This window comes from Anolis carolinensis, chromosome 4 (assembly GCF_035594765.1).
Source record: "Anolis carolinensis isolate JA03-04 chromosome 4, rAnoCar3.1.pri, whole genome shotgun sequence".
NCBI lineage: Eukaryota > Metazoa > Chordata > Lepidosauria > Squamata > Dactyloidae > Anolis > Anolis carolinensis.
In genome coordinates, this window is record NC_085844.1 from 140602622 (window position 1) to 140630557 (window position 27936).

General features: G+C 39.6%; 1 protein-coding gene across 4 annotated transcripts in view; it reads left to right on the forward strand.

Annotated features, from left to right (window-relative positions):
- sema5a (semaphorin 5A) overlaps positions 1–27936 on the forward strand; it is a 216724-nt gene that overhangs the window by 100286 nt on the left and 88502 nt on the right. For all 4 annotated transcript variants that reach the window (XM_062977930.1, XM_008109113.3, XM_062977931.1 and 1 more), the window contains 4 exons: positions 2175–2274; positions 10122–10167; positions 25808–25870; positions 27637–27735. In XM_062977930.1, the coding sequence (XP_062834000.1) occupies positions 2175–2274; positions 10122–10167; positions 25808–25870; positions 27637–27735 (308 nt within the window). The remainder of the gene's footprint in view (positions 1–2174; positions 2275–10121; positions 10168–25807; positions 25871–27636; positions 27736–27936) is intronic.

Consider the following 27936-nt stretch of genomic DNA (forward strand, 5'->3'; position numbering starts at 1 on the left):
CATTCTACACCAGTGGTTCCCAACCTTCATCTCCCACAATTCCTAACAGTTGGTAAACTGGTTGGGTTTTCTGAGAGTCTAAAGTACAAAACACATGCCTGACCAAAGTTTGGGAACCACTGTTCCACACTAATCTCTTCATCCTCAGGCTTCTCATCTCAGCAGACATGTGAAGCTTTCATTCCTCTGCAGAGATACCACTGGTTTCTAATAGCTTTAGCTCAGATGGGCCTTATCCTATGCATGGTCTCTTCATCTGCCACTCCATTTGACTTCTCCTTCCACCACATTAATCTTTAATGCTTTTTTATATGCAATGCATATAATGGGCTTCTCCATGGCCAGATGCAGATTCTAGAACTGTCATAGGATCATGGAAGAATCTTGTTCATGCAGAATCTTGTTCTGCAATTGATCAACTCTGCTCTTCCAACACAAACCTCCCAACTCTGGAAGAGAAAGACTAAAGAAGGAAGTAATAGTGACTAGAAAAGAAATAACTGGCTCAGTACTGCAGCTTCATTCTGCACAGTTTGAAGTACAATAGAGTCTCACTGATCCAACATCAACGGGCCAGCAGAACATTGGATAAGTGAATATGTTGGATAATAAGGAGGGATTAAGGAAAAGCCTATTGAATGTCAAATTACATTATGATTTTACAAATTAAGCACCAAAACACCATGTTTTACAACAAATCGACAGAAAAAGCAGTTCAGTGCATGGTAACATTATGTAGTAATGACTGTATTTACAAATTTAGCACCAAAACATCACAATGTATTGAAAACGTTGACTACAAAAACATTGACTACTAAAAGGCAGACTGTGTTGGATAATACAGAACGTTGGATAAGAGAGAGACTACTGTAATTACATTTTCTTCTATTGTTTCCCAAATCACTTAGCCAGCACAACCACTGGGATTCTGGAAATTGTACCCCAAACTCCCAACATTTTTTCTGGGCGGTGGTTCTAAGCACAAAGCACTGTGACCTGGTGTGCTTTCTTGGTCTCTTCTGTATACTTCAGTTTAGCAGTGGGCCAATGTGGACTACAACTATCATCAGTCCTAGCCAGTATAGACAGAGGTAAAGGAATCTGCTTGAGATGGTATCAAGTGGAAATGACTTTTGGTGAGTTCTGGGAGTCATCAAAAGTAAAATGAACTTTCAGTCTATACCCAGCAGTCAGGGAGCTTGTCTCCAACTGCATGAACTGGATTTAATCCTGCAAGGCCCCTTCTACACTGCCACATAGTGCAGATTATCAAAGATGATAATTCACATAATCTGCTTTGAACTGGATTATATGAGTCTATACTGCTATATAATCCAGTTCAAAGCAGGTAATCTGGATTTTATATGGCAATATAGAAGGGGCAAGGTATTATCCCAGTGTCCCAGAACAGGTATGTCTGTTCATGTCTGTCCTATGATGTTTTCACTTTATATGTATGTCTAAGTAACCAGAAATCCTCCTAAACCAGAAATGGTAACCATGTTACATAAATGAAATGGGAAAAACTGCTTTGCATACACCATAGGTTATACTTGGTGATTCCCAAAGTGGGCGCTACTGCCCCCTGGTGGACGCTGCAGCAATCCAGGGGAGCGGTGATGGCCACAGGTACATATATCTTTCTGTTTAATTGCTATTAAAATTGAAAAAAACATTAATTTCCGGGGCGCTGAGTAATATTTTTTCTGGAAAGGGGGCGGTAGGCCAAATAAATTTGGGAACCACTGATGATGTCAATTGTCCATGCATTCTAACTGGGAAAAGAAAGAGGAGAAATTATTCCAAAAAGCAGGGAAAAGGTTATGACAGTAATAAAGATAACTTGTAAACATAGGCATTTTCTCGTTTTCTTAAATTTGAAAGCTGATCAATGCCCATGTTGTGTAATATAACTGAAAATAAATTAAAAATACATCATAATGTTAAGGGAGGCATAGGTGAACCAGAATCAAAGTCCTAGGTCAGATTATTGTGTTAGGGTGGTGTTAACTTTCTGTTTTATAAGACTACTGTAAAGATTTATTGAAGTAATAAAGGTGAAGTACTTGAATGGCTTCAAAAGCTGCTATAGAAATGCCAAGAATTTATAGTATTAATATTTATAGTATTAATATTTTGTGATTTTTGCCTCCCCCCTTTTTCTTTTTCTGTAGAAATTGCTCCCTGGTTACATATATTTAGAGCTGAAAATGCTGTTGACTTTTCTCAGATAACGTTTGATCCCAGACAAAAAGAACTCATTGTTGGAGCAAGGTAAGTTTTTTTTAAGTTGTATTATGTCTGAAAGCTATATTTTCTTTTTTAAAAATGTATCTCTAAGAAAATATTTATTTTTAATCTGTGCAGACTTTTTCTTTCTTTCAACATGTATCTGACAAAAAAACTTCTTTTTACTCTTTCTACTTAATTTTAGAGAGAAGAATAGAGAATTCAGATGCTTATGTATCGGGTTTCCAATCCAATACAGAACAGAGTTTCTTTAATCTGTTTGTACTCAGAGGAAATTCAGTGGGTGCTGCTTAGAAAGCATTGCTAGAAAGGACTGACCTTTTCAAAGGCATGAAAGCAATCACAGGGCTCAGTCTTTGGAGTACTTCCAGATGGGCTTTTTATTGTGTATACTGCCTTTTCTCATTTATGGAATTTTACATGTGGTTTATAACATTGACTCCCATGTGTAACTCACCCATGTTTCTCCATTACTTTTTTTTTTTTGGGGGGGGGGTGTATTTCTTAATTCTTACATTACAGAAAATATATTAAAGAAAGAATGCCAAAGAGTTGTCCAGGGTTTTTCAATAGATAGAATTTGAAGATTTTCACCTAGCAGTACCTTTGTTTGAGACTTCTCTATGGGCCCTTCCACACAGCCATATAACCCAGAATATCAAGGCAGAAAATCCCACAATATCTGCTTTGAACTGGGATATCTGTGTCCGCACTGCCATATATTCCAGTTCAATGCAGAAAATGTGGGATTTTATTCAGTTTGTGGAAGGGACCTAAGAAAAATAATTCTAGTAGACATGGGAACATTTCAAAACTAAGGCTAAACTGCTCAACCAGTAGAATCACAAGGTATAGTTCTGGTGAGATGATACAATTTTAAGGACTTCATTACACAGAGTGAACTCAGCGTTTCTACACACTTTAGAAATGGCAACCAACATATTAGTGTGGTATCACAAAAGTTTGTTTGACCTTTTCTTGTAGAAATCTCAACAACCTTTTTTGTACACACAAAAACAGTGTTTTATGAGAAAACTTAGGCCTTATGTTTGATATACAGTGTTCCCTCACTTATCACGGGGGTTAGGTTCCAGGACCACCCGCAATAAATGAAAATCTGCAAAGTAGGGACACTATATTTATTTTAATATTTATACTTTAGATTAGTAGTTATACACTATTTTAAATCTTTATCAACCAATCGTGTATTAATAAGTCGCCTCCTGTTGCCGCTTGGGCTCCTTTTCTCTCCCTTTGGCTTCTCCTTCCTCCCTTTCTTAGGCTGTAAATTGTAATTTTTATGATTTATAATAGTCTTTTAGAGTTTATTGAAAAACTGCAAAGCAGAGAATCTGCGAAAAGTGAACCACGAAAATTAGTGAGGGAACACTGTACTTACCTTTTCTATACTGGAACATTTTGTAAGGGAAACAATTAAATCTTACTCCAATAGTACGAGATAAAATTAGATGAGCCAAAAACCCTCATTCCCTCAAAACTACTACCACCTAATTACCTCTCCTCTATTAGAAAGTAGAAACAGCTCTAACGAAGCATTAAAACCAAAGCAGAAAGGATATTGAAGCATGCCAAGAAAAAAGAGGGTTTTTAAAAAGTAGCCCAGGGAGGATACCACCAGCAGGTCATCACTCTTCCTTACCAGGAAGTGGGAAGCCTCCTTTAAATGCCTTGAAAAGAGTATGTGGCACCGGTGAGAAAAAGTGTGTGCACCTGGCTGCGGCACCTCTCCTCTCCTCTTCTAGAGTAGGAAACAGCTTAAATGCCTAAAATGATGGGAATGGGAGTTCCCCCCATAATGGGCCATAATGGAAAACGATATTTTGGCTCCCCAGAGTGAAAACAGAAGTCTTCTCTCCCAAATTTGGGAGGCTTCCAAAAAAACAGATCGGGGTCCCAACAAAACATGGGACGCCGAAACAGATCGCGGTTTAGCTGGATTACACAAGCCTAATAATCAACTTCTCCTTTCTTCAAATTTTCTCAGGGAAAATGTGTTAAAAGAGGGCTATATGTGCACACCTCATTTAAAAAAAAATTAAAGGAGCAAGAATAGTTGCTGGATTAGTGTACCACTTGCTAGTATTTATGCCTGACATGTGGACTGTGAAACTGATCTACAAAAGGCTGGAGACCCTGCTTTCTGTCTTCTCCCGCAAATGGAGTTTAAACAATAAAACAGTCCTTTAGAACTGCCTTGTGAATTTTCAGCAAGAGGCACACACTGTCATTTTGCTTTGAGCGTAGGCTCACACTAACCTTAAGTCAATCCAGAGAATAAAAAAATGAATGCTACAAAGAATAAGAATTACAGTCACTTCAGTCCGCACAGCAGTACCCTAATTTAGGACACAATCAATGCAGATCTTAGCATGCTACAGCTTCCCCCTTTCTATTCTAACAGTTTGGGATCCAGCTGCCTGCAAATGCTAACTGTATTTCTAGAGGTTTTAAAGCTCAGGGTGAGTTTTAAAAATAGTGATTTAAGGAAGTGGCTTTGTAGATGATTCATGGTTTGTTTTGTCAGTTGCCATTTTCCCCCCAGAAAAGCCAACAAAAAATATATTTGCTAAAATGAAAATAGCCTGCAGCTTCATCAACTGCAGCATTAAGAGACCAAAGTTCTTGCTTATGCTTGTTACAATGATCTTCTTATGAAATTAGTGAATAACACCGATAGTGAGGGGCAGTGTCAGGTCCTTTAGGGTTTTTCCTTCAGGTGTAAATTCTCTTCAGCTTCTCTTCTTTTCTTGGGTGAACAGTCCCAAGAGACAGGGAAAGATTTTGGTGCAGGCAGACTGTAAAAATCTCCTTGAACCTGGCTGCAGATTTTGTTTCTCATTTTTGTGTCCCAACTAATTTCCTTGTCCTCTCCTGGTTTTTACTTGGATTTCCTTGTGTAAATCTTTCCCTGTCTTGACTTTTGGAAAAGCAAAGCAAAATTGTTAGTGTACGGAGAAGAAAAGGTATTAAACTCAAGGTAGTTGCATAACCATCCAAATTCAGCTGCGCAGGAGCAAAGACCATATACATGTGTATACACACGTACACAAACCGTCCATGTGCCCCATCTCAGCGTGTTTAAACCTCTCTTACTTTCCTCTTGCTGATTTCTAGGAAGAGTCTTCAAAAAGGCTTTGTTGAGCTGTCAATACTGGCTAACACTTTCTGGGAGTTCTATTCTAACAAAGCAACATTTCCAAGCTCTAGATCTGAAGTGTATGAGTAGAAATAGAAGTCTCCTTTCTCTTTCACTGAAATCACTGGCAGAGGAGAATTTCTTTCAGATAAAAAATGGGGTATAAGTACTTCAACAATTAAATGAATACATAAATGGATATTCAGTAGATGTTATTCTGCATTATTATTATTTTATTCTATTTATTTATAACCCAGCTTTATTCCAAATTTGGGGCTCAAGGCAACATACAATAAAAAAAACTCCAATACAGATAAAATCAGACAGAAATGTAAACATAAAAACAGAATTGAGGTTTTGATGTTCTATTATTGTATCATGCATCCATCCAGATAATAAGCTACACCCACTGCAATTCTCTCTTCTTTACTAATGAAAGAACAGCATTCTCAGTTTTTCCATCTAGCAACCTGAGGTGGAAGCTCTTTGTTTTTGGCTCTTCATCAGACCACACTGGGAGTGTTCAGAGGCACAGGCAGCCCGTGGATGGTCCATCTCTGACTTAAGTCATTAGTGCCTATTTAGATGTAAAAACCAAAAGTGGAGAGCAAATACTATAAAATGAAGTGAATATTAAAGTTAGAATTGTCTACGTCAGTGATTCCTAAAGTGGGCACTACCACCCCCCGGTGGGCGCTGCAGTGATCCAGGGGGGCGGTGATGGCATCTATTAGAACATGGGGCGGGGCCAGAAGAGGGGCGGGGCCTCTCCCAAGTGCCGGAGACAGGGCTGAGCTCCTGAGGTACCTGTTAGGACACAGAGGGCAGAGCTAAAGGAGTGGGCGTGGCTTCTTCCCAACAGCTTGAGACAGGGCTGTGCCCTATACCTCTCCTGAGAGGCCTTTTAGGACTAAAGGGTGTGGCTAGGGGCGGGACCTCTTCCCAAGAGCACGAGACAGGGCTGAGCCTCTGTATACCTCCCCTGAAGCACTTTTTAGAACACGGGGGCAGGGTATAGAGGTTCAGCCCCGTCAGGCACTTGGGAAGAGGCCCTGCCCCCTCCTCTAGCCCCGCCCCCTGTGTCCTGGCCGGTGCCGCAGGACAGGGATAGAAGCTCAGCCCTGCCTCAGAGCTTGTAACTCCGCCCATCCTGGCCGCCCATTTGTGGCCCCGCCCACCTCCCCCCTCCCAGCCCCGCATCTTGGACTAGGGGAGAGGCTCAGCCCCGCCCTCTTGAGCAGGAGCCACACCCACCCCTCTAAGCCACGCCCCCCTTTCCAGGGGTCGGTGAGTAATATTTTTTCTGGAAAGGGGGCGGTAGGCCAAATAAGTTTGGGAACCACTGGTCTACGTCATCATATTCCCCATTTCTATGTATGTGGAAGCAGGGCAGTGACAACAGATGATAGTAAGAATATCAGCTCATTTGAAATGTGCTGGAGGAGACTTCTGCAAATAATGTGGTTAAGAAGACAAATAAATGGGACTTAGAACAAATCAAGCATGAGCTTTCCCTAAAAGTCAGAATTACTAAATTATGACTCATACTTTTGCCATCTCATGAGAAGACCTGACTCACTAGAAAAGATGCCAATTGTTGGTAGAATAGTAGGAAAAGAGAGATGGGCCGAAACTAACAAAATGAAGTTCAACAGGGACAAATGCAAGATACTTCACTTCGGCAGAAAAAATGGAATGCAAAGATACAGAATGGGGGACGCCTGGCTTGACAGCAGTGTGTGCGAAAAAGACCTTGGAGTCCTCGTGGACAACAAGTTAAACATGAGCCAACAATGTGATGCAACAGCTAAAAAAGCCAATGGGATTTTGGCCTGCATCAATAGGGGAATAGCGTCTAGATCCAGGGAAGTCATGCTCCCCCTCTATTCTGCCTTGGTCAGATCACACCTGGAATACTGTGTCCAACTTTGGGCACCGCAGATGAAGGGAGATGTTGACAAGCTGGAAAGCGTCCAGAGGAGGGCGACTAAAATGATTAAGGGTCTGGAGAACAAGCCCTATGAAGAGAGGCTTAAAGAGCTGGGCATGTTTAGCCTGCAGAAGAGAAGGCTGAGAGGAGACATGATAGCCATGTACAAATACGTGAGGGGAAGTCATAGGGAGGAGGGAGCAAGCTTATTTTCTGCTGCCCTGCAGACTAGGACACGGAACAATGGCTTCAAACTACAGGAAAGGAGATTCCACCTGAACATCAGGAAGAACTTCCTCACTGTGACGGCTGTTCGGCAGTGGAACTCTCTCCCCCAGACTGTGGTGGAGGCTCCTTCTTTGGAAGCTTTTAAGCAGAGGCTGGATGGCCATCTGTCGGGGGTGCTTTGAATGCGATTTCCTGCTTCTTAGCAGGGGGTTGGACTAGATGGCCCATGAGGTCTCTTCCAACTCTACTATTCTATGATTCTATGATAAGAGGAAGACCTCATTACAGAAGGCTAGACTTGCCCAAGGAAGCCACAGTAGTCTTGATTCTGAAAGACCAGAAAAAAGTTATTAATGATCGGGTGATTAGAGTTTTTTTCCCAGTTTTCTCATAAGTTGAAAACAACTTGATTCCATTTAAAAACAAAACTTGACAAGGTATAAGTGTCTACTCCATCCTTTTTCAATATCCCTCAATAGTGAGATATGTCAAAGACTAATATCTTCTATTTCCCTCCATATATTATTTACACAAAGAAGGCTCAATGTATGGAACAGGAAATAGAGCAGCAAAAAAGCTGACTTTGTTGCTCGTGTCATGACTGCCTGTATTTAGTTTATTAGCATAGAATTGAGAATGTGAGATCAAAAATGCAGTCTAAGTATGGATTGTGAGAAATCTGTATCATTGCATTAGGGATTTCACGTTCTTACTTTTTACACATTGTCCATTTATAGCCCTCGGAGAATAGATGTGTGTGTGTGTGTGTGAGAGAGAAATAGGATCTTTATTCAAAGCAGTCTTGGACTGAAAACCGTCTCCATCTGGATTTAATAATGAAGAAAGTACTGGTTAAAGAGCAGAGAAAAGAACATTTTAAAGAAAACATGAGCACCTCTACAGTAATATATGAAATTGCCTGCTTAATTATTTGTGATGCCTCCTAGTATTTTTGAAACAAAGTATTCTCATATTTCTGTTATTAAATAACTTGATGCAAAACATACATCAGATCTGTGTTACTTTTTTACATGCTTGTTGCTGCAAGTATGTTGTTTTTTGACTATATGTTTCTTGTCACCAAAGAAACCAAGAAAATAATGTAGTGACTTTTAAATAACATAAAATTATATTTTGCTTACTACGACAATCTGAGAGGAACGTTCCCTATAGAAGGAAGATGTCATTTCACAATGCCTTCTAGAGAGATGGGCTGTGCTAGCTGTGCTATAGCTGGGTAAACCGCCAGCTATAAAAGATCCTGCTGACTGGAAGGTTGGCAGTTCAGGCCCAGTTTGGGGTGAGCTCCCACCATCAGCCCAGCTTCTGCTCACCTAGCAGTTTGAAAATAATAATGTAAGTAGATAAATAGGTACCACTTTGGCAGGGAGGTAAAAGGCACCCTGAAAAACATGACTGGCAAAAATCCGACCAGAAAGGTATCCACAGATGACAGGCTCCTCAGCATAGAAAATGAAACAACAGCACCTCCCCATGGCCGAGTTGAACACAGCCTGATACTGGAGATGAAAAGAGGGAAGCTTTGCCTCTGTTTATGTACTGTCTATCTCTGTCAATTGTATAATGGCATTGAATGCTTGTCATATATGTACCTGTATTCCATTCTGAGTCCCCTCAGGGAGATAGAGCAGAATATAAATAAAATATATTATATTATATATATTAGTACATTGATCCCTCTCTGCTCAGAGAGAGATCTTACCCACACTAGCTGTCTGAAGAAGGACCATATGTGAGATGGTAAAGCACATGCTACACAGGCAGATGGTGCCAAATTCACTCTTTGGTATCTTTGGTTACAAAGGTCAAGATAGTTGGTAATAGGAAAGGCCTGCACTGAACGCTGCTACCAGCCGGAGTATTCTGCACTATGCTAGTTACAGGACAGATAGACTTATGGCTAAGAAGCTTTATATATCCTGTGGCAGGGTTGGGCAAAACCTGGGATACATTGATGTCCTCACCCATTTTAGCACATTAGCAGATTCACATTCAGTTTTCCTCTTCCAGATGTTTTTGTTTGTTTGTTTTGTTAATTTTCTTTATTTATTACTCCAGCAGTGAGAATTACTGATCCTGGAAACCTCTATGAGCAGTGATTTTCCTAGAAAACGTCACAGAATCTCCCTTTAGTGAACTTGTGGTAACTTCTAAGTTGATGGTGCAAAATATTTTATTTATGAAAAATGATGCAAAATATTTTATTTCATTGGTCAGAACTGACCTCCAGATCCACTAACATTGTCCAGTCTTGCCCTATGGGATCCTTCAGTTGGAAATGCTTAGTACTGAACTTGTTTCCTTATTTATTCACTATACACAAGTTGCTACCACATTGTGGTCTCCCTTTTGTCACTGTTCATTATTTTAGAGCCTACGGATACAACAAGTGATCCTCTAGAAAAGTGGCTTGTCATTTTCTTTCCAATCCATCCACTGTGTTTAAAATTAGCACAAGCACCTGAGATTCGTCTTCCCTAATTCATCTGCATACTTTGCATACTTATTGCTATTTCTTTTCTCTTCCCCATCTAGAAACTACCTCTTCAGGTTACATAGTGAGGATCTTTCTCTGATCCAGGTAAGATTTTCTGGGTATCAGTGCTGTAAAAATAAACGGGCAGTTGGCTTTTGCTGTGCATCAGTTGCTTCTTTTCTTCTGTTTTATGCCAGTTAGCTTTGGGGCCCAAATTTTATACTCTTGTTAATAAAATTGCTGCTAGCTGTTAACAATTTAGGCTCATCAAGCCCACACCCCTTTTGCCTTATATCCTTGGCATCTAGTTTATTTTGTAGACAGTTTGTATGTTCTTGCATGAAATACCATTTTGTCATGTAAATGCCCATCTGTTGTATGATAAAATACTGTTCAGAGGGCACAACTACAGCAATGGAAATAGCAATAACCCTGAAGGTGGAAGGTATACACAATTGGGAGAAGATTTCTAAAGGCATTTGCTCTTGAAGATATCACTAAGAGGCCATGATCTCTCTTCTAAAGTTTGTTGTAAGGTAGAATGACTCCTTAAGTATCACTCAGAAAGATAAAAGATTACATATTTTGCCTATGCTAACATTTCAAAGTTGGCTTCTATACATAGAAGTTAGCATACTCCATTCAGCAAATGACCCAGGAACCAAGTGGTTGCAGTGCAAGGACTTTTACATATTAATTAGGCCAATAGTGTAGTGATTCTCAGGCAAACTGATATGGAGGGGTAACAATAATATTTTCCCAGTGTATGAAGTACCAGCACAACATTTGTACCCTCTGGTTACAGTTGTTTCTTTCTTTCCTGGAAACTTACTAGGGAATGACACCCTGTACGGGGAACAATACCTTTGAGTAGCATTGGGATTGTCCTTTAAGTTACACAGCCACCCACTTGGAGCTATTGAGAAAACATACAAAAGCATCCACATATTACAGACAATGGTGATAACATCTGATGTCCGTAATCACATTGTTGAGAGATAAAAGTTTTTACTTATGGCTTTGATCATATATTCTTGCTTTTAAAAAAGGAAAGAAGTAAAATAAGTGCTTTCAGTCACCAATAATAAAATGTTCCCTGTTAGATTTTTTTTCTGGAGAAATGAACACAAATGTGTTTTTCCCAGGCACCAGCTGTCAAAGGAAACAATAATAAATGTGTAAAATTATCTTTGAGCTACTATAGTTCTGTAGCACATGGCCATGTGGACTGAATGGGCAGAAGTTTTAGTTTATCGTTCTTCATTATATAAAGCTCTACTCAAGTGTGGGCTGATGTGATTTAATTGTCATCGTAATTGTCATTGTTATATTGTATATCCAATTATTAAGAGGATATATACATTTAGAGGTTGGGGATATTTTTAATCATCCTTTTTCATGGTATTATAACATATAATGAATTTAAATTTTTTTGTAGCATTTAGTAATATTTTCATTGCTAGTTAAGATAAATATTTGTAATGTTTGTGTGTGTGGCATAAGTGTACATGGAACTTCACAGTAAAATATAAAGTGTGTGTGTGTGTGTGTGGGGGGGGTCCTGGTGGTGTAGTGGATTAAATGGCTGAGCTGCTGAACTTGACCGGCGGTTCAAATCTGGGGAGCGGGGTGAGCTCCCACTGTTAGCCCCAGCTTCTGCAAACCTAGCAGTTTGAAAACATGCAAAAGTAAGTAGATAGGTACTACTCCGGCTCTTCGACTTAAAAATGTAGATGAGCACCAACCTCCAGATTTGGACACAACTAGACTTAATGTCAGGGGAAAACTTTAACTTTACCTATTCTTGCACCAAAACTATGGACTGTACAGTGAAGAGAAAGGAAGGATTCATACAGGTCTCAGTTTTCATTGGAACTGAGATTGAGGAGTGAAGCTCAAAGGTTTCCCATTAGAATGGGTTTATAACAGTAGTGTGATCCAGTTTCCTGGATGATTGGGCTCAACCTGTTCAGCCATCTTTGGGCACGTCACACTTGCTTAGTCTTAGATCAAGGAAATGGAATATCTCCTCTGAATAAACCTTGACAAAAATCCTGACGTTAGGGTTGTCATAAGTGAAAGTCAACTCAAAGGTACATAGCAACAACAATTTGAAAACAAACTTCATGGTTTCCAAAAATATTTTGACTGACAGTAATTTATGTTTTGCAATGGCAACACTGAATATCCTTCTAGAGTACTTGTATAATACAACATCCTGTATCAGATATGGGCATCCTATGGGCTTTTAGATTATGTTGAACTGCAACTTCTATCATCTCTACCCAACAAAGTCCATTTTGAAGAATGATAGAATTCATCATTCATCTAAACTTAGAGGTGTCTCTTACATTAATTTACATCCTCCATTTTTCCCAGGGTTGGGTTACATAGGTTCCTTATTGCTGGCATACAGGACAATAGTATATATTTTAGACGTCTTGTGCCAAAGTGTAACATTATTCATAATTCCATTGCACAGGCCTCGGCCAGATGCAAAGTTTGCCTTTTATTTGTATGAAATCTCTATCCGTTTTGTTTTGTTTCATACTTCTGCTCCGTTTTCATTTTCGTTTGCCAAGATTTGTTGCTCCAAGAAGACATACTGATGCCTCACCTTTTGGTTTTCGTTTTTTGGTTTTTCACCTCGTAAAAAAGGAAAAGTATAATGAGCCAGGTTCAACTCAGATAAATCTGAGACAAAAAGTACAAGGGAAAGGGCCAGCAAGTCAACCATGATAGTTTCAAAGTAAAACAGAAAGAAAAAATGAAGTACTAGAAAGGGAAAGGCCAGGTAACCCAATGGTAAGACATGTTTTGCATGAAGGTAGTCTCAGGCTTAGTGCTTGATATCTAAAGAAAAATAGCTCTGGGATAGATGTTGCCAGTAAATTGTTTAGAAATGATACTTAGGGCCATTCCATACAGCTGAATAAGATCCCACATTTTCTGCTTTGAACTGGAATATATGGCAGTGTGGAATCAAATAACCCAGTTCAAAGCAGATATTGTGGGATTTTCTGCCTTGATATTCTGGGTTTTATGGCTGTGTGCAGAGGTGGTCCATCCTCGAGGCCAATTAGGCGGTCACCTGTAGCGCATTGTTCCCGGGGGCACCATGGAGGCGCCCCAGCAGCGACGCAGTAGCGGCAGCCCAAAAAGCGATCCCCACGCTGCTTTTCTTCTTTGCAGAGTGGAGATCGCCATCCTGGTCAGAAGGGAGGCGATCTCCACTCTCCAAAGCAGAGAAACCCTGCTTTTCTGTGGAGCCCGCGCTGGTCCTTCTGAAGCCCGCCTCGACACTTCCGGTGGGCCGGGTGGGCCTTCCGTAGCCTGCGCTGGGCCTTTGGGAGCACGCATCAGCCCTTCCAGTGGGCCAGGTGGGCCTTTCGCTGGGCCTTCTGGAGCCTGCTGGTCTTTTGGAAGCAAGGCAAGTGAAGTTTATTTGTCTGTGGAATAATGTCCAGGGTGAGAGAAAGAGCTCTTGTCTGTTGGGAGGAAAGTGTGGATATTGTGATTAATCACCTTGATTAGCATTTAATGGCACTGTGGCTTCAAGGCCTAGCTTCCTCTTGCCTGGGAGAATCTTTTTTTTGGGGAGGTGTTAGCTATCCCTGATTGCTTCCTGTCTGGATTTTCCCTGAGTGTTGTTCTTTATTTAGGCTTTTCCTTAATCCCTCCTTATTATCCAACATTTTCACTTATCCAATGCTTTTACTTTTCAGTTATTGGTTTTTCTTGGGGGGGGGGCGCTAAAATTTCTGTTCACCTATACTTGAAAATTACCTTGGACCTGCTTTGGCTGTGTGTTAGACAACCTTTATGTTTAATCTCAGGGTCTGATGGTATTCTCAGAATACCAGCTCATAGTCTCTCCTCATTTTTTCATCAATTCCACTGTAGATAGCAACTTTCAGGAAGACGCAAATTTAGGAAACAGAATGTATTCACATGAACTTCACAGCATGAGTCCTGACAGCAACAGAAAACATAGAGAACACAATAATGGCTTTTGCCACACCTTTCAATAGATGTGGCACATGGATTGGAATTAAGGTGATTAGTCAGTCAGTAACCTCTGCCTCTTTATCTGTTGAACTTTGAGTAAATAATTTTATTTCATTCTGACTTACCTGTCAGCAATACAATGAGTTAATTCCCATGTAGGCTACATGGGTCAATTATGCCAAAAACAATGCCAGAAAGTGAGTCAATTATACATACAAGTTTGAAGAATCATGCCTCAATAACTTCTATGAACACACAGTAGTTTCATATATCTACACCAGAAACTGTATTGATTTTATATCAAACCTGTAACAGCTTTCCTCAAACAAACAAAACACTTCTGGGAGTTTTAGTTTAGAAAGCTTCTTGAAAACTCTTTAAAAAAGTCTCAGCCCTCGCCCTAAAGCTCTCAGAGAAATCATTTTCCAACTTGTCATGAAAAACAAGATTATGAAGACAATGTTTAGCCAGCAGCATGGACATGGTCAGCACAGAAACACAACAACTGTTTCTAGTTCCTTTGGGCAGCTCAGTGACAGTGTTCTTGCTTAAACAAAGAAGGAATATGTTGGCCACTTTTGATACTGTAGTCTAGGCATTACCAAGAGACCAAAGAGATGTATAAGTACAAGAAGGCATCTGTTCACCACATTTATGGAATAGCAAATAAATGTAAGAAGAACTTTGCTAAGCCATGTGGTCAAGCATCCTGTTTCGTTTGGCACGTTGGCACATATAACTAACAAATGGTTGGGCATTTGTTGAGGCCCAGCAGAAGGTCCATCTCTAAGTGCCTTAATTTCTTTTCTTTGATTTCTTCCTTATTGCTCATCCTCTGGGCTCACCCATCCTATAGCCATGAGAGGTCGAGCAGATGAACATTACAGAAATCAAGCACCCATTTGCCTTTGTCCACTTCCCGGCAAATCATCAACTAGCAATAATGGCAAAAAGAGGATGAAAGTCCACTGTGTGTTTCTTGCCCTTGTTGCCCTCAAGAATCTTCCAACACATGGCTACCCTAAGATGAACCAAACACAGGGGTTTCTTGGCTAGAATTGTTCAGTGTTTGGCCCCATCCACACTGCCCCTATATCCCAGGATCTGATCCCAGATTATCTGTTTATCCCAGGTTATCTGGCAGTGGGGACTCACATAATCCAGTTTAAAGCAGATAATCTGGGATGACATCCTGGAATATAAGGTAGTGTGGAAGGGGCCTTAGTCTTTGCTTTCCCCTGAGGCTGAGGGAATGCGACCTGTCCAAGATTACCAAGCGGGAGTCTGGACCCTGGTCTCCAGAATCATAGCCCAGTGCTCAAACCATTACAACATATTGGCTCTCTTGTCATTGATCCCCTCCATGTATCTGAAGGTAATACTGATGTCTGTCAGTCTTGTTTTTTTACCATTACATTATATTCCTGGTTGCATGATACTTTGCTATCATGTTTGACTATGTGGCAAAAGATGAAAAGGCAAAATGATAACAATAGTATGACGGCAATGATGTGAAATTATAAAATTATGTGGCATGTTTTCTGGCACCATGTAATTAAACCACCTTTGGAAATAGTATATTTTGCCAGTTTCTAATTATCAGAGCCATCTGTCTAAGGCACGCTCTACCATCTGCCTGGAGTTTTGTTTTGTTTGTTTTATATTTTTTGTATACACACACACACACACACTTCTGTTTGTATTGAATTATACAAAAGTAGATGCTGTAATTGTCTAGTGTATGGCAATACTTCATCTAAAGTTACACACTCTTTCTCCTCCCTTCAAAGCTCTCAGTTATTCTTCTCATCCTCTCTTTTTCCTCCTAGTCTCTCTTCTATATCTCCAAGGAACTTCACCACTAAACCCCGACTACATTCAACATAATTGCTTGTTACTTTTATTGACTCTCTGCTTCTTTATGATGGAATCAGAGGGACAAAGCCCTTTATGTTTAGTGACTGGCTATAGTTCAAGGCCACCCCAAGATGCTGTTTGATATCAAACCTGACAAACATTACTGCTATAAAATAAGCTTTATGAGCTGAACATATCGAGCAAAGAAGTTTTCCAGCCCTTTCATAGATGACATCCGGACTCTCTAGTCAATGGTAGAATTGGATCCCTGTACAAGGGATTATCTTTGGACAGCAATTCATTGTCCCATAGCTGACTATTGGGACATGAGATAAGCCTCCCACAGGATGGTAACACATCTGGGAGTCCTTTAGGCAGCGTCTCTGTAGACATCCGATTCTCTCACACCAGAAGTGACTTGCTCATTTCTGACATGATAACAAAGCTGAGTATTTGGGGGCCCTGGTCTGGGATGACTCCCTTCTTCACACACAAACACACAGAGGCTAGGCCAATGGCAAGTGGACTCTTAAAGTTTATATAGTAAATGAAAGGTTATATAGTACACTAGCTTTGCCCAGCCACGTGTTGCTGTGGCTTATGGGAATCATTTGTTGGCCAGGTGGAATAGCAGTGAATAGCCTTGCAGCCTCAAAGCCTGGCCGTTTTCTGGAGTAGCTGGAGTAGCAACCTCAATCAAAGAGCCGCTTTGAAGCTTGGCTACTTCCTTAGTAGGGGAAGGGCCTTGAGTCTACACTGGCATATAATCCAGTTCAAATCAGATAATCTGTATTTTATAGGCAGTGTGGAAGAGGCCTCAGTGAAGAGGCCCTGGCCGCCATTAAATGGCTGAGTGGGTTGCTAGGAGACAAAGTGAGCGGAGCTTAGCCTAACTGGCAGCAATGGGAAAGAAACAGTTATTCCTCTCCCTCTAATTAGGACTTTATTTTTCTTGTTTTTTGAAGTAAAAAAACAGTCCGGATGACCATGTCTTTTGTGGCCAAATTTGGTGTGTTTTGGTTGTGTACTTTTGTTGTTTAAGTTAAGGGAAAAACTATCAGAACATTTATATAGAGAGAGATTTTAGGTTAGTACCAGCGAAAAATTACTTCACCAGTTCATTCTCATCATTTGTATCCTTTGAAACCTTCAAACAGCCAAGCTAACACACACACACAAAATACCTACCTGCCAAGGTCACTAATACAAATTAATCCTTTCTGTGTTTGACCATGATTATTAAAATGACTTCAAAACCTTGTTCCCTTTGCATTTAGCTGCAGTCACCACAGCAGCTGGATGGGGAAATGGATCTTTCAGTTATAGGAAGCATATAATCCACTGATTAATGCAGCATCACTGAGTACCAGTTCATTTCCAATATAATAATAATAATAATAATAATAATAATAATAATAATAATAATAATAATAATAATAATAATTTATTTATATACCTCTCTATCTCCCCAAAGGAAGTCAGGGCAGTTTCTAGCATGAGTGCAAAACAACATACAATAACTTAACACAGCAAAATAAACACATTGTTAAAACTAGACAAAGACAATTCAGTTAAAATAAGCCATCACAGTCAGAATCTTCGATCGAGAGGGCGAGAATCATTAGTCAGGTCAAGGTTGACGTGATCCATTTTTAGGGATAGGTAACTTATACAACATATCTTAGGGCCAAGAGGTGGGCAGTGTACCAGAGTAGAGTCTGATTTGACTAATGAGACTAATCTTATTCAAAAACCTGCTGAAACCACCAGGTTTTTAATTTCATATGGAAAGTGGGCAAAGTGGGGGCCTGCCTGATCTCTTTAGGGAGGGCGTTCCAGAGCCAGGGGGCCACTACCGAGAAGGTCCATCCCTCGTCCCCACCATTCACACTTGGGACAGTGGTGGGAGCGAAAGGAGAGCCTCCCCAGCAGATCTCAAGGCCTGCACTGGTTCATGGGGGAGATGCAGTCACGGAGATAGGCAGGGCCCGAGCCGTATAGGGATTTATAGGTTAATACCTGCACTTTGAATGCTAGTCATGACATACACTGCAGTACATTTTATGGCTTGGATCCAGACTATCTGAAATATGAACCTACAAACATATGAACCTGCCAGAGTTTCAATGCCCTCAGTGGAAGGCTTTCACTTGGTCCTAGGAGACTCGCTAGGAGAGGACATGAGAGAGAGCCTTCTTAGTGGTGGCTCCCACCCTCTGAAATCCCTTTCTGTAAGAGGCCAATCTGCCCCCCCCCCTGCTGTTTTTTCGCTGGCAGACAAAGGCATTTTTGTTTAAGCAGACTTTTAAAATGTAAGCAGGGGAGTTTCTTATGGGAATAGTTTATCATTTTCCCCCAAAATGTATTTATACTGTTTTATAAGATTTTAATTATTTCAATTTTATTGTATTTGTTAATTTGTTGTTTCGAATGCCACCTGCCATTGTTTTCTGGAGGAAAGGGGGAACACAAATGCAGTAAATAAGTAAAAAATAAAAACAAAGTATTACTTGGAAAATATATTAGTATGACCAGTTGCTATCCAATGTATTTTGTGGGTGAAGGAAATGCATAAACACCTGCCAGCATTTTTGGATTCCCAGGGTGGATAAAGGCTACTGTTGAGGTGGTCATGATGAAAGGTCTGCTCTTGATATAATTTGCGTAATACTCATGCAGTGCCCCTCTTCCCCTTTCAGTAATTTCCCCAGAGCTTCTATATCTTTAACTCAAACTCTAACTTTTCGTTGCTGCCAGAAATTAATTACCTCCAACTATAAGTATTCTTAGCCTCATCCCTTTAGCCCATTTTCCATTCTTCTGTTTTAACCCTCTGTCCAGTTAAGATTGTAAGATCTTTACGGGGTAGGATGTCTCTTGGTCTCACCCTTTTGCTTTTATATTTGACGTGTAATACTGGTAAATAAATAATATGTATCATAAAAAGGTAAGGCTTACAGTTGCATAAACTTGACATTTGAAGTGTAGGTTTTGTGGAGAGGAAGAGGGAAAAGAAATGATAGTTAAGCCAGGTTTTATATTTCAATTTTCATTTCTGAATCTGGCCTTTCAAGGCAATGGGACCTGCACTATATCTGGAGATAAGAAAAAATTGGGGGGGGGGGGGGAGAGGGCTATCAATATGTCTTTGGGTTTATTACATTTTCAGTCCTAACCATGTGGAACAGTGTGAATCAGAAGTATTGAAGCAGTAGAAGTTATGGTTGTCAACTTTTTGACTAGACCATTTCCCCATGTCTTTAAAGAGGGACTTGATCAACATTACTTAGGAGGTGAATGTTTTATAGGCATGAAGATACATATACCGGTAATCTCATTTGCTCATTGTTGCAGATTAAATCAAGATTAAGGGCTTGGCTACAGAGTCAAGGTGAAGGCTTGGACATGCTTAGGCTATTGTTTCTCAAAATAAGACCTGTATCTGGGCCCAGTTTATTGTATGACATTTACTTTTTCAGCAGTTGAGTCTTTTTCCAATATTACATTGGTGCTGAATGATTGTGCAGAAAAATTTCAGCAGCAGGTTCCTCCCGTAATTTACACATGTTCATAGCTGTGACAGTTTTTGAATTCTAGCAGCTCTGGGTCAACATAATCACATAAGCTTGGGAAATCGCTGTTTGTTATCAAACTTCAATGTTTCTGCTTGCCGCTCAGGCTGGAAAGAGGCATTATGGGAAGTGTTTGGTTACCAATTGAATCAAGAACTCCATTATGCTTTCTCCTTATCTAGTGTTGCAAAACATTATTTGTAGCATCATTATCTTGTGTGTCTCTTTTTGGAGCAGGATTCAAAGAATTCAGTATGCAGGTAGATCTTGTAGCTCCTTAGAGAATACCTAAGATAATGAAATTGGTAGCATAAACTTTTATAAACTAAATCTACCCACTCAGATGCATGGAGTGAAGTGCTGAGAAGAGATCATTTTAGACAGACTGTGTAAGGAAATAGCCGCAGAAATTCAAAGACAAAAGGGAAGATGTCTAAAGCCAAGATGAATAGATAACCATGTAATAAAATGATTTATTGGAATGTACTGTGGTGCTGGCTGGGGACCAGAAAGGAAATGTGATAAACTAGCCATGGGGCACCCTCATGAGGCTGGGGTGCTAACTAGTATTACAATGTGTTTGGTATAATTGTTTTATCATTTTATTGTTGTATGTTATCGGGCTTGGTCCCCATGTAAGCCGCTCCGAGTCCCCATTGGGGAGATCGGGCGGGGTATAAAAATAAAGTTATTATTATTATTATTATTATTATTATTATTATTATTATTATTATTATTATTATTATTATGCCAAGAACCCAAAACCCAATCCACAGTTAGTGTGCTGGAGTTTGTGGAGATATTCCAATTTCACTGTTTCATTTTATCTTGCCTTTAGGCAACATCATCAATCCTATCTTTAGTCCCCTATGAGCAATTGTTAATACTGAATCTGTCAACTCATCACCACTGCCTTGAGTGTTCTATGGCTATTCACATATACAGTCTAACTATAAATGTCTGCTTCTAGGCACTTTGCTCCACGCAACAGAGGAAATAGACCTAGTGTGCATTTACATTGTAGAATTAATGCAGTTTAACATCACTCAGTGCTATGAAATACTAGAATTTGTAGTTTGATTAGGCATCACCACTTTTTGGCAGAGAAGGCTAAAGATCTAGTAAAACAAACTCCCACAAGTCCCTAACATTATGCCATACAGTTTAACCCCACTTTTGACTGCCATGGCACAATGTTAGGAACTCTTGGGAGTCAGTTTTAATTTTTTAATATAGATGTTCCACTAATATACAAAAGCAATTATCCTACCAATTTAGATTTTTTAGTCTCTAAGAAAGAATAACCTTCTATTTCTTTTGCCTTCAAACTTGGTTTGTGTCTTGATCTGACCTTTGCAGTAGCAAATTGTGCCGGGCTCCGAACCCATGTTTTAGCAGTTAGCTGAAATCACTCAACACTACAAGTTCCCTGTTGTATCTCTAAGTTTTAAATCTCTTGATTGACTGCCACATGGGGTAGTAGAATATGCATGAACACTTTTTGTATGTGTTTTGTGTTGCTGAATTGTTATAAGGGAAACAAGGAAGAGGAAATGTTTGCCTGCTGGCTTCCTTGGCAATGAAATGACTCCTGAAACATTTCATTTGTTTTCATTTTCTTTGGAGCCTTACTCTCCTCTACCATTGCTATGCACCTTTTGTTCCTTTAGCCTAATGTCTTCCATCTTCTCAGGATGTGCCTGGTGGGCACAGTGCAAGCTCTTTATCATTTGTACCTGTCATCATTTGAACGATTTGGGAGTTTTTAAAAAGCCCTTTGACTCTTTGGGGGAACAGTTTTCTTCATACTTTATTTTTGTGCTTTAAAATGTCTGCTGACCTCCAGCTCTCCTCTAGTCTAACACCTGCTTCCAACACTTATATTCTGTGTCCTTCTAATACAAGAAGACCTTTTAAAGCAATGTCCTAGCATGAAAGATTAATTCTTTTCTGCCCTCCGGAAGGCCTTTTCCATATTTCATGCTGCTCTAAACAATTTCTTGGCAGTGCATTGAAAAACCAGAGGTAGGTCCTTCTGAAAGGTAGAAGTGAACCCAGAATCCAACCAGAAGCATTTGAGGATTTCTTTGCAGGAAGCTCAATGGGTTAAGTATCTTCTGAAGGCAGAAAGTCTAAAATCCATTAATGGGAAATCAGATCTTTGAGCTGCTCCCCTTCAAAATCATCCCTCAGCCTAATAATGTATATCAACTAATTATAATTTATTGCTTCCAAGAAATGAGCAGACAAAAGCTAGGTATTCTCTAAAGAGCTACAAGATCTACCTGCATATTAAAGTAGACTTGTGCAGTTTTAGCCATTTTACTTTGGCCAAACCAGGTTCTTTGGTTCTACGGGTGACCGTAATGACAAGGGCCCGTCCATCACATTTTCCCATTTGTAATGGGACCACGTGGCAGCCAATCAAGGCTCCTCATTCCCTATTTGGCATCACATCCTAGCTTCAGTGTATTTAGTTACATCTCTTCTAGAGGAGAAAGTAGAAACAACTTTAAGGGAGCATTAAACCTGAAGCAGAAATGTGTGAGTGGGGAAAAGGCAGGCAGGGCCTGTAGTGCAAAGGCAAACCAAGAGAAAAGAGATGACTTTTTTAAAGGAAGCCCAAAGGATAGCTCCAAGTTATCAGTCTTCCTTCCCAGTGTGAAGTTAAAAGCATCCTTAAAATGCCTTAATGGAAAGCTGCGTGCAGGGAGAGTGCGTAAGAGCTGCCACTTGTCTCCTCTAGAGTAGAAGCAGCTTTAATGAAGTATTAAACCCAGGTCTCCTCTACAGACCTAAGGGAAAGGATTGCAGAAAGAGTGATATCTTAACTCAAATACTTTTTAATCCAGGTCTTAATGAAGGATATAAGGACAAACAATGCCATTGTCTAAAATGATAGAAAGGGGAGCCCGGGGAACCCTCCATTGCTGCCAATGGGCCAGATCTAGCCACATTTATTGGCTGCAGTCCAAAAACTTCAGCCTGGTGTTTTCGGAAGGCACGCAAAAACGAATATGGGGCTCTGCCAGTATTCGGCCAGCAGAAACGGATTGAGGTTCAGCCGAAATACACAAGCCTAGTGTGAAGCTATCGGTCAGGTTTTGGTTAAAATTTGGTTAAGACAGGCATGAAGTTTCCAAATGTGGAGAACAATGACAGCCTTTTATTGACTATTTAAAAGAAGAAAAGAAAACCAAAATAATTTGCTTTTTACAGCATTAAGGAAAAATTAGTACTACAGGGATTTAGGAATAAAAAGAAAATTATAAATAGTGAAGTTAGTGACAAGAATAACAAGATCCCCAGTGATATCCAAGGGATCTTGGAAAGTTAATCTACCAGACATAAGATTTATGACAAAAAGACAGATTTTTTTTATTATAAAGAGGACAGCAAAAATAGGGTAGGAAGTGTTAGTTAGGGTTTTCTATTTTCTATTTCTCAACTTTTCTATCTCCTTTGTTTCAGTGCATTGTATACCCACTTTTCTGTCTTTCTGCTTTAGATTAGAAGATAAATGTTTTCTTTTTTTCTTTTTTTGACATATAAACCTTTTTTTGTATTAAATAACAATGGAAGATGATGATGATGATATACAATGTTAAAAGTGTTCCTGTTCTGTATCCACTCTTGTACCCTTTCCCATTTCACATATCTTCGTAATAAAAATTATATGAAAAAAAGACAAGCATTGAACCTAGAAGCTATTACTAAAGAAGTTTCAACTCTACTTACAATGATGTCTTTGCCTTTGCTGATGTCATGTCAAGGGAACATGGTGTTCTTTTGAATTTGCACTGTAGTTAGGGGAAAACTTGCATCAGTGCTACAGATTGCTGGATCATACTTAGAAAGTAGAAGCTTTTTGCCAGTCTGTCTCAGCTGACAGCAGGGATTGTCAGCCATGTCTCCATGGAAACTGGCCCCTCAGCAGACAAAGAATGGATGATTCCAGTTCTCCTTTAATCCTTCAATTTAGAGGAGCCTTTTGAAGTATGGTCCTGTTGGAATATAGGACTCTCATGGGCATCATTTGGCATATGTAATCCTGCTAATATGTAGCATGGCAAATTAATAATATATTATTGATCAGGAATAATGTTGCAATTTGACATAGCACCAGTTTAATTCCCTTTAATATGCAGTTTAATGGACAAAATGTTTCCAAGGATTACTCCCGGTGGCACTATCTTTCCATGTGGGAATCCATGCCCCCAAGGATAGCGAGGCTATACTGATGGCAACAATGTAGGGTTTCCCGTGTCAGACAAGCTTTTGCTTGAGAGCCAGGCTAAATGTGCCAAACATCTATTGGGAGTGACACTGACAGAGAGGAGGATCTCTTGGAGACAACAACAATGGCACTGTAACTAATCAGAGCTCTGCAGACGAAAGCACAGTAAGCCCTGTTTTAATATTTTTTACCGCAAAACCCATATGATGAGACAGTCTTAGAGGAAATCAAGCCTGACCTCTCTCTAGACACCAAGATGACCAAATGGAATTTACCACACTTTAGACATATCATGAGAAGACATGATTGACTACAAAAACAATAATGCTTGGTAAGATAGAAGGCAGTATGAAAAGAGGAAGACCCGATTCCAGATGGAGAGACTCAGTCAAGGAATCCACAGTTCTATCTTCAAGACCTAAGCAGGGCTGTTGATGATAGGGTGACTTGGAGGTCCCTAGTTCACAACTTATCACACTAGAGCAGTGGTTCTCAACCTGTGAGACCTCCAGATGTTTTGGTCTTCAGCCCCCAAAACCTTTACATCTGGTAAACTGACTGGGATTTCTGGGAGTTGTAGGCCAAAACACTTGGGGATCCACAGGTTGAGAACCACTGCACTAGAGCTTATAGAGTAGGCAAAGAGTATGTATCCTATCTCAAATCCTGTGGCTACCTCCTATAGAATTCTGGAGTTTGTAGTTTAGAAGGGGGGTCTTTAAAATGCTTAGCCAGAGAGGTTGTGGGTCTCACTAAACTACAAGTCCCAGGATTATGCAGGAAGCAGCCACAGGATTTCAGATGAGATATAGCGGTGTTTCTATTTTTTATAAAAATAATCTTTATTATGTGAAAATTTTGTACAATAAGGTTAAAAAAACAAAGGAAAATGAAAAAGAAAAGAAAAAAGAGAGGGAAAAAGGTTTGCGATGTTTCTGAATTACTTTTAAGTGGAATTGCTTTTAAAGATCTATCTCAGCAATTTTGAGTTTCAAGAACATACTGCCTCCTCTGTAGAAGGCACTCTCTGAAGAAGCTTACATGGCTACATGTGGAGGGCCATGCTTTGCCTACCCCTGCTATAAACCATTCATTGGTTTGTTGAAGACCAATGAAGAAATTGTTTAAATGAATAAATTGAGAAGGTAATTTGCAAAACCACACTAGTTTAGACTGAGCTTTGTGTTTTTTCATGAATGTTTTTGCCCTATCTTTATTATTATATTTTTATTAATTGTATAAAGTGCTACACAAGATTTTACAAGCATTCAAAACATTTTCCTTTGGTAACACGTGTTTACATCATTTCCCCTTTACAGATTTGAAAGGGTGCGTATGTGTGTAATTTTAGGATTAAAATGGCCCATAGTTGGGAGAACCAAGCTACCTCCCATCTCACTGGGGGCTCTTTTTCTCACTTCATCCTTTCCTTCCTGGTGCTTTTCTTGTCAGCTTTTGCTATCCTTACTGTTAGGACTTCGTACTTTTCTGTCTGCCCTGTTTATTTCCAGGGTAGGTTGAAGGAAGGTGGCATTTTTGGAAGTAAAAAGATGATTGGTACATTCATTGCTAAGAGGCAGTAAATACATTCTAGATTTTTCATCACTCTTCTTCTTACTGCTCCAAGATGAAGAAGAGCTGGACCCTAGTTTCATACCAGTAGTCTCCTTTTCAACTTGATATAGTTGCAGGAGCTCTGAGGGTAAATCTAGGTAGATCCAGCAACCTTGTGGTGACTAATCCACTGACCCCTCTACTCAGTAAGATGGGAAAGGGCACTTGTATGCCTTTTTGAATATGGAATGACACATAAATATCTGTTTCTCTCCTCCATGCTTTATACAAGAATAGAGAAAAATAGATAAAAAGCAAACATGGCTTCCCCATCTCTTCTGATTTGTCTCTCAATCCACTGCAGATATATAGTTCAGCATGTATCACAGTCTTTGATTTTACATGCAGTTTGAAATGTTTGTGGCCAATAGGAAGTGGGCCTTCATTCTCTCTAAACTGTATCTTTGTGTTTTTCTTGCGTTTGGCTGCAAACAATGCTTGTGTTTTCATGTCTTAGGGTGTAGAATGGCGTTGTGATGAAGCTACTGAAAAAGCTTGTTACAGTAAAGGAAAATCAAAGGTGAGCACATGGTTCTGAATCCTTTTTCTAGATATAAAGGAGAAAATGCAACTATAGCCTCATTTCCATGCATATTTATTTAGAAGGAAGCCTCACTCATATCTGGAGAACATCTCCCAACAACAGTGCACGTAGAATTGCCACATATGTAAATGAGTTAATCCTAATAGGAAAAAATATGTAATTGGGGGGAAATCTCTGTGTGATAGAGGAACAAAAGGCTAGATCTAAATCTACTTGATAATCCCAACTCTAGTAGTCTATTTAAATCAGTTGTTGAATACGGAGTTAATTCATATGTAAATTCAACAAATCCAGTGGGTCTACTTTAAGTGGAACTAAAAACAATATTTGGGACATGGTGCTTAATGTAACACCTTCACCGCCAAGACGCTCATTTGAGTCCATGAATTGTATAAAGAGTTTCACATAGATTACTTATGTAGTTCAAATCCTGTTAAATTAGTATCAAAATTCCATGTAAATCTCATTGCTTCAACGGATTTGCTCTTTCTGGGTCTACCAATTTGATTGAGACCATGGGCCTCATACAAGTTTTTCATCCCATGCATGGACAACTGGCCGATCCAGAGATGTATTAGACTCCATATCCTTATCATGCATGTATGGCCCGGGGCTGTGGCGCAGACGGGAGAGCAAACCAGCTGCAATTAACTGCAATCAATCACTCTGACCAGGAGGTCATGAGTTCGAGGCCCGCTCGGAGCTATGTTGTTTGTCTTTGTCCTATGTTAAAGGCATTGAATGTTTGCCTATATGTGTAATGTGATCCGCCCTGAGTCCCCTTCGGGGTGAGAAGGGCGGAATATAAATGCTGTAAATAAATAAATAAATAAATAAATAAATAAATAAATGTTTCAAGCTCCATCTAAATAACTATGGTATGTTGAACTCATAGCCTGAACAGAAACAACTATGTTGTTAGCATTTACAATTCTGGAAGGAAGCTTTTGAGTCACTCATTTCTCTGGGCTTATAGCAAAAAGAAGAGAAAAATTGACCACATTGTCTTTATGGGATAAACTCTGAGGCCTCCTTCCACATAACTGAATAAAATCCCACATTATCTGCTTTGAACTACAATATATGGCAGTGTAGATTCATATAATCCAGTTCAAAGCAGATATTGTCGGACTTGATATTCTGGGTTATATGGCTGTGTGGAAGGGCTCAGAGTTAATTAAGATGAATCCTAATAGGAAAAAAACCCTTATTTTCCTTACTAGTTTTGACCCATTCTTTTAGAAGGAAAGCAATAGGAACAGTGAACATATTTTGAAAGCATAATTCCAGTCATGAGATATTCTTAGTTTCTCAAATAAAAATAAAACAAAACAAAATAGGCGGGGAAAGTGGAAAAAAATACAAATATCTCTAGCTTGTCCTAATATTGAAAGAAAGAAGTATCAATGTATTATTTGCTTCTGCCTCTGCTGCTGCCATGTGCTATTTTTGATAGGGACTTTGATAAATAGCATAAAATAGCACTGGAGATGGTCACAAATAATCTGCAAATAATCAAATCTGAGAAAGTTTAACCTACAAATGTGGAGGGATGACTGTATAATCTGATTTTTCATCCTGTCGATTGCATTCGGAGCTAGATTATTCAATTTTTTCATGTTCAGGCATACACTGTAAGGTAGCCTTGAACTATAGTGCATATTTTATTTAGTGTATGCTGCTTATGAAACATTGGTGATCCTGAGTCTCACCCCCTCCCCCTCTTGTTGTTGTTATTGCAGGAGGAATGCCAGAATTACATCCGTGTTCTCCTTATTGGTGGGGACAAGCTCTTTACATGTGGAACAAATGCTTTTACACCTATTTGCACTAATCGAACTGTAAGAATATGAGCAAATCCACATTATAAACTGTTTTAATACATATTCCATCTTGGCAGAGAATCCTAGAAATTGTAATTTTGCTGGGTGGAAGTGGCACCAGGGGTATACAATGAAGGCCCATTTCTCTGCTTGTGTACCAACTTTGAAATCCCAAGAGAGACTCACTTGTGTCGTTCTTTATGTACCAAATAAAGGATC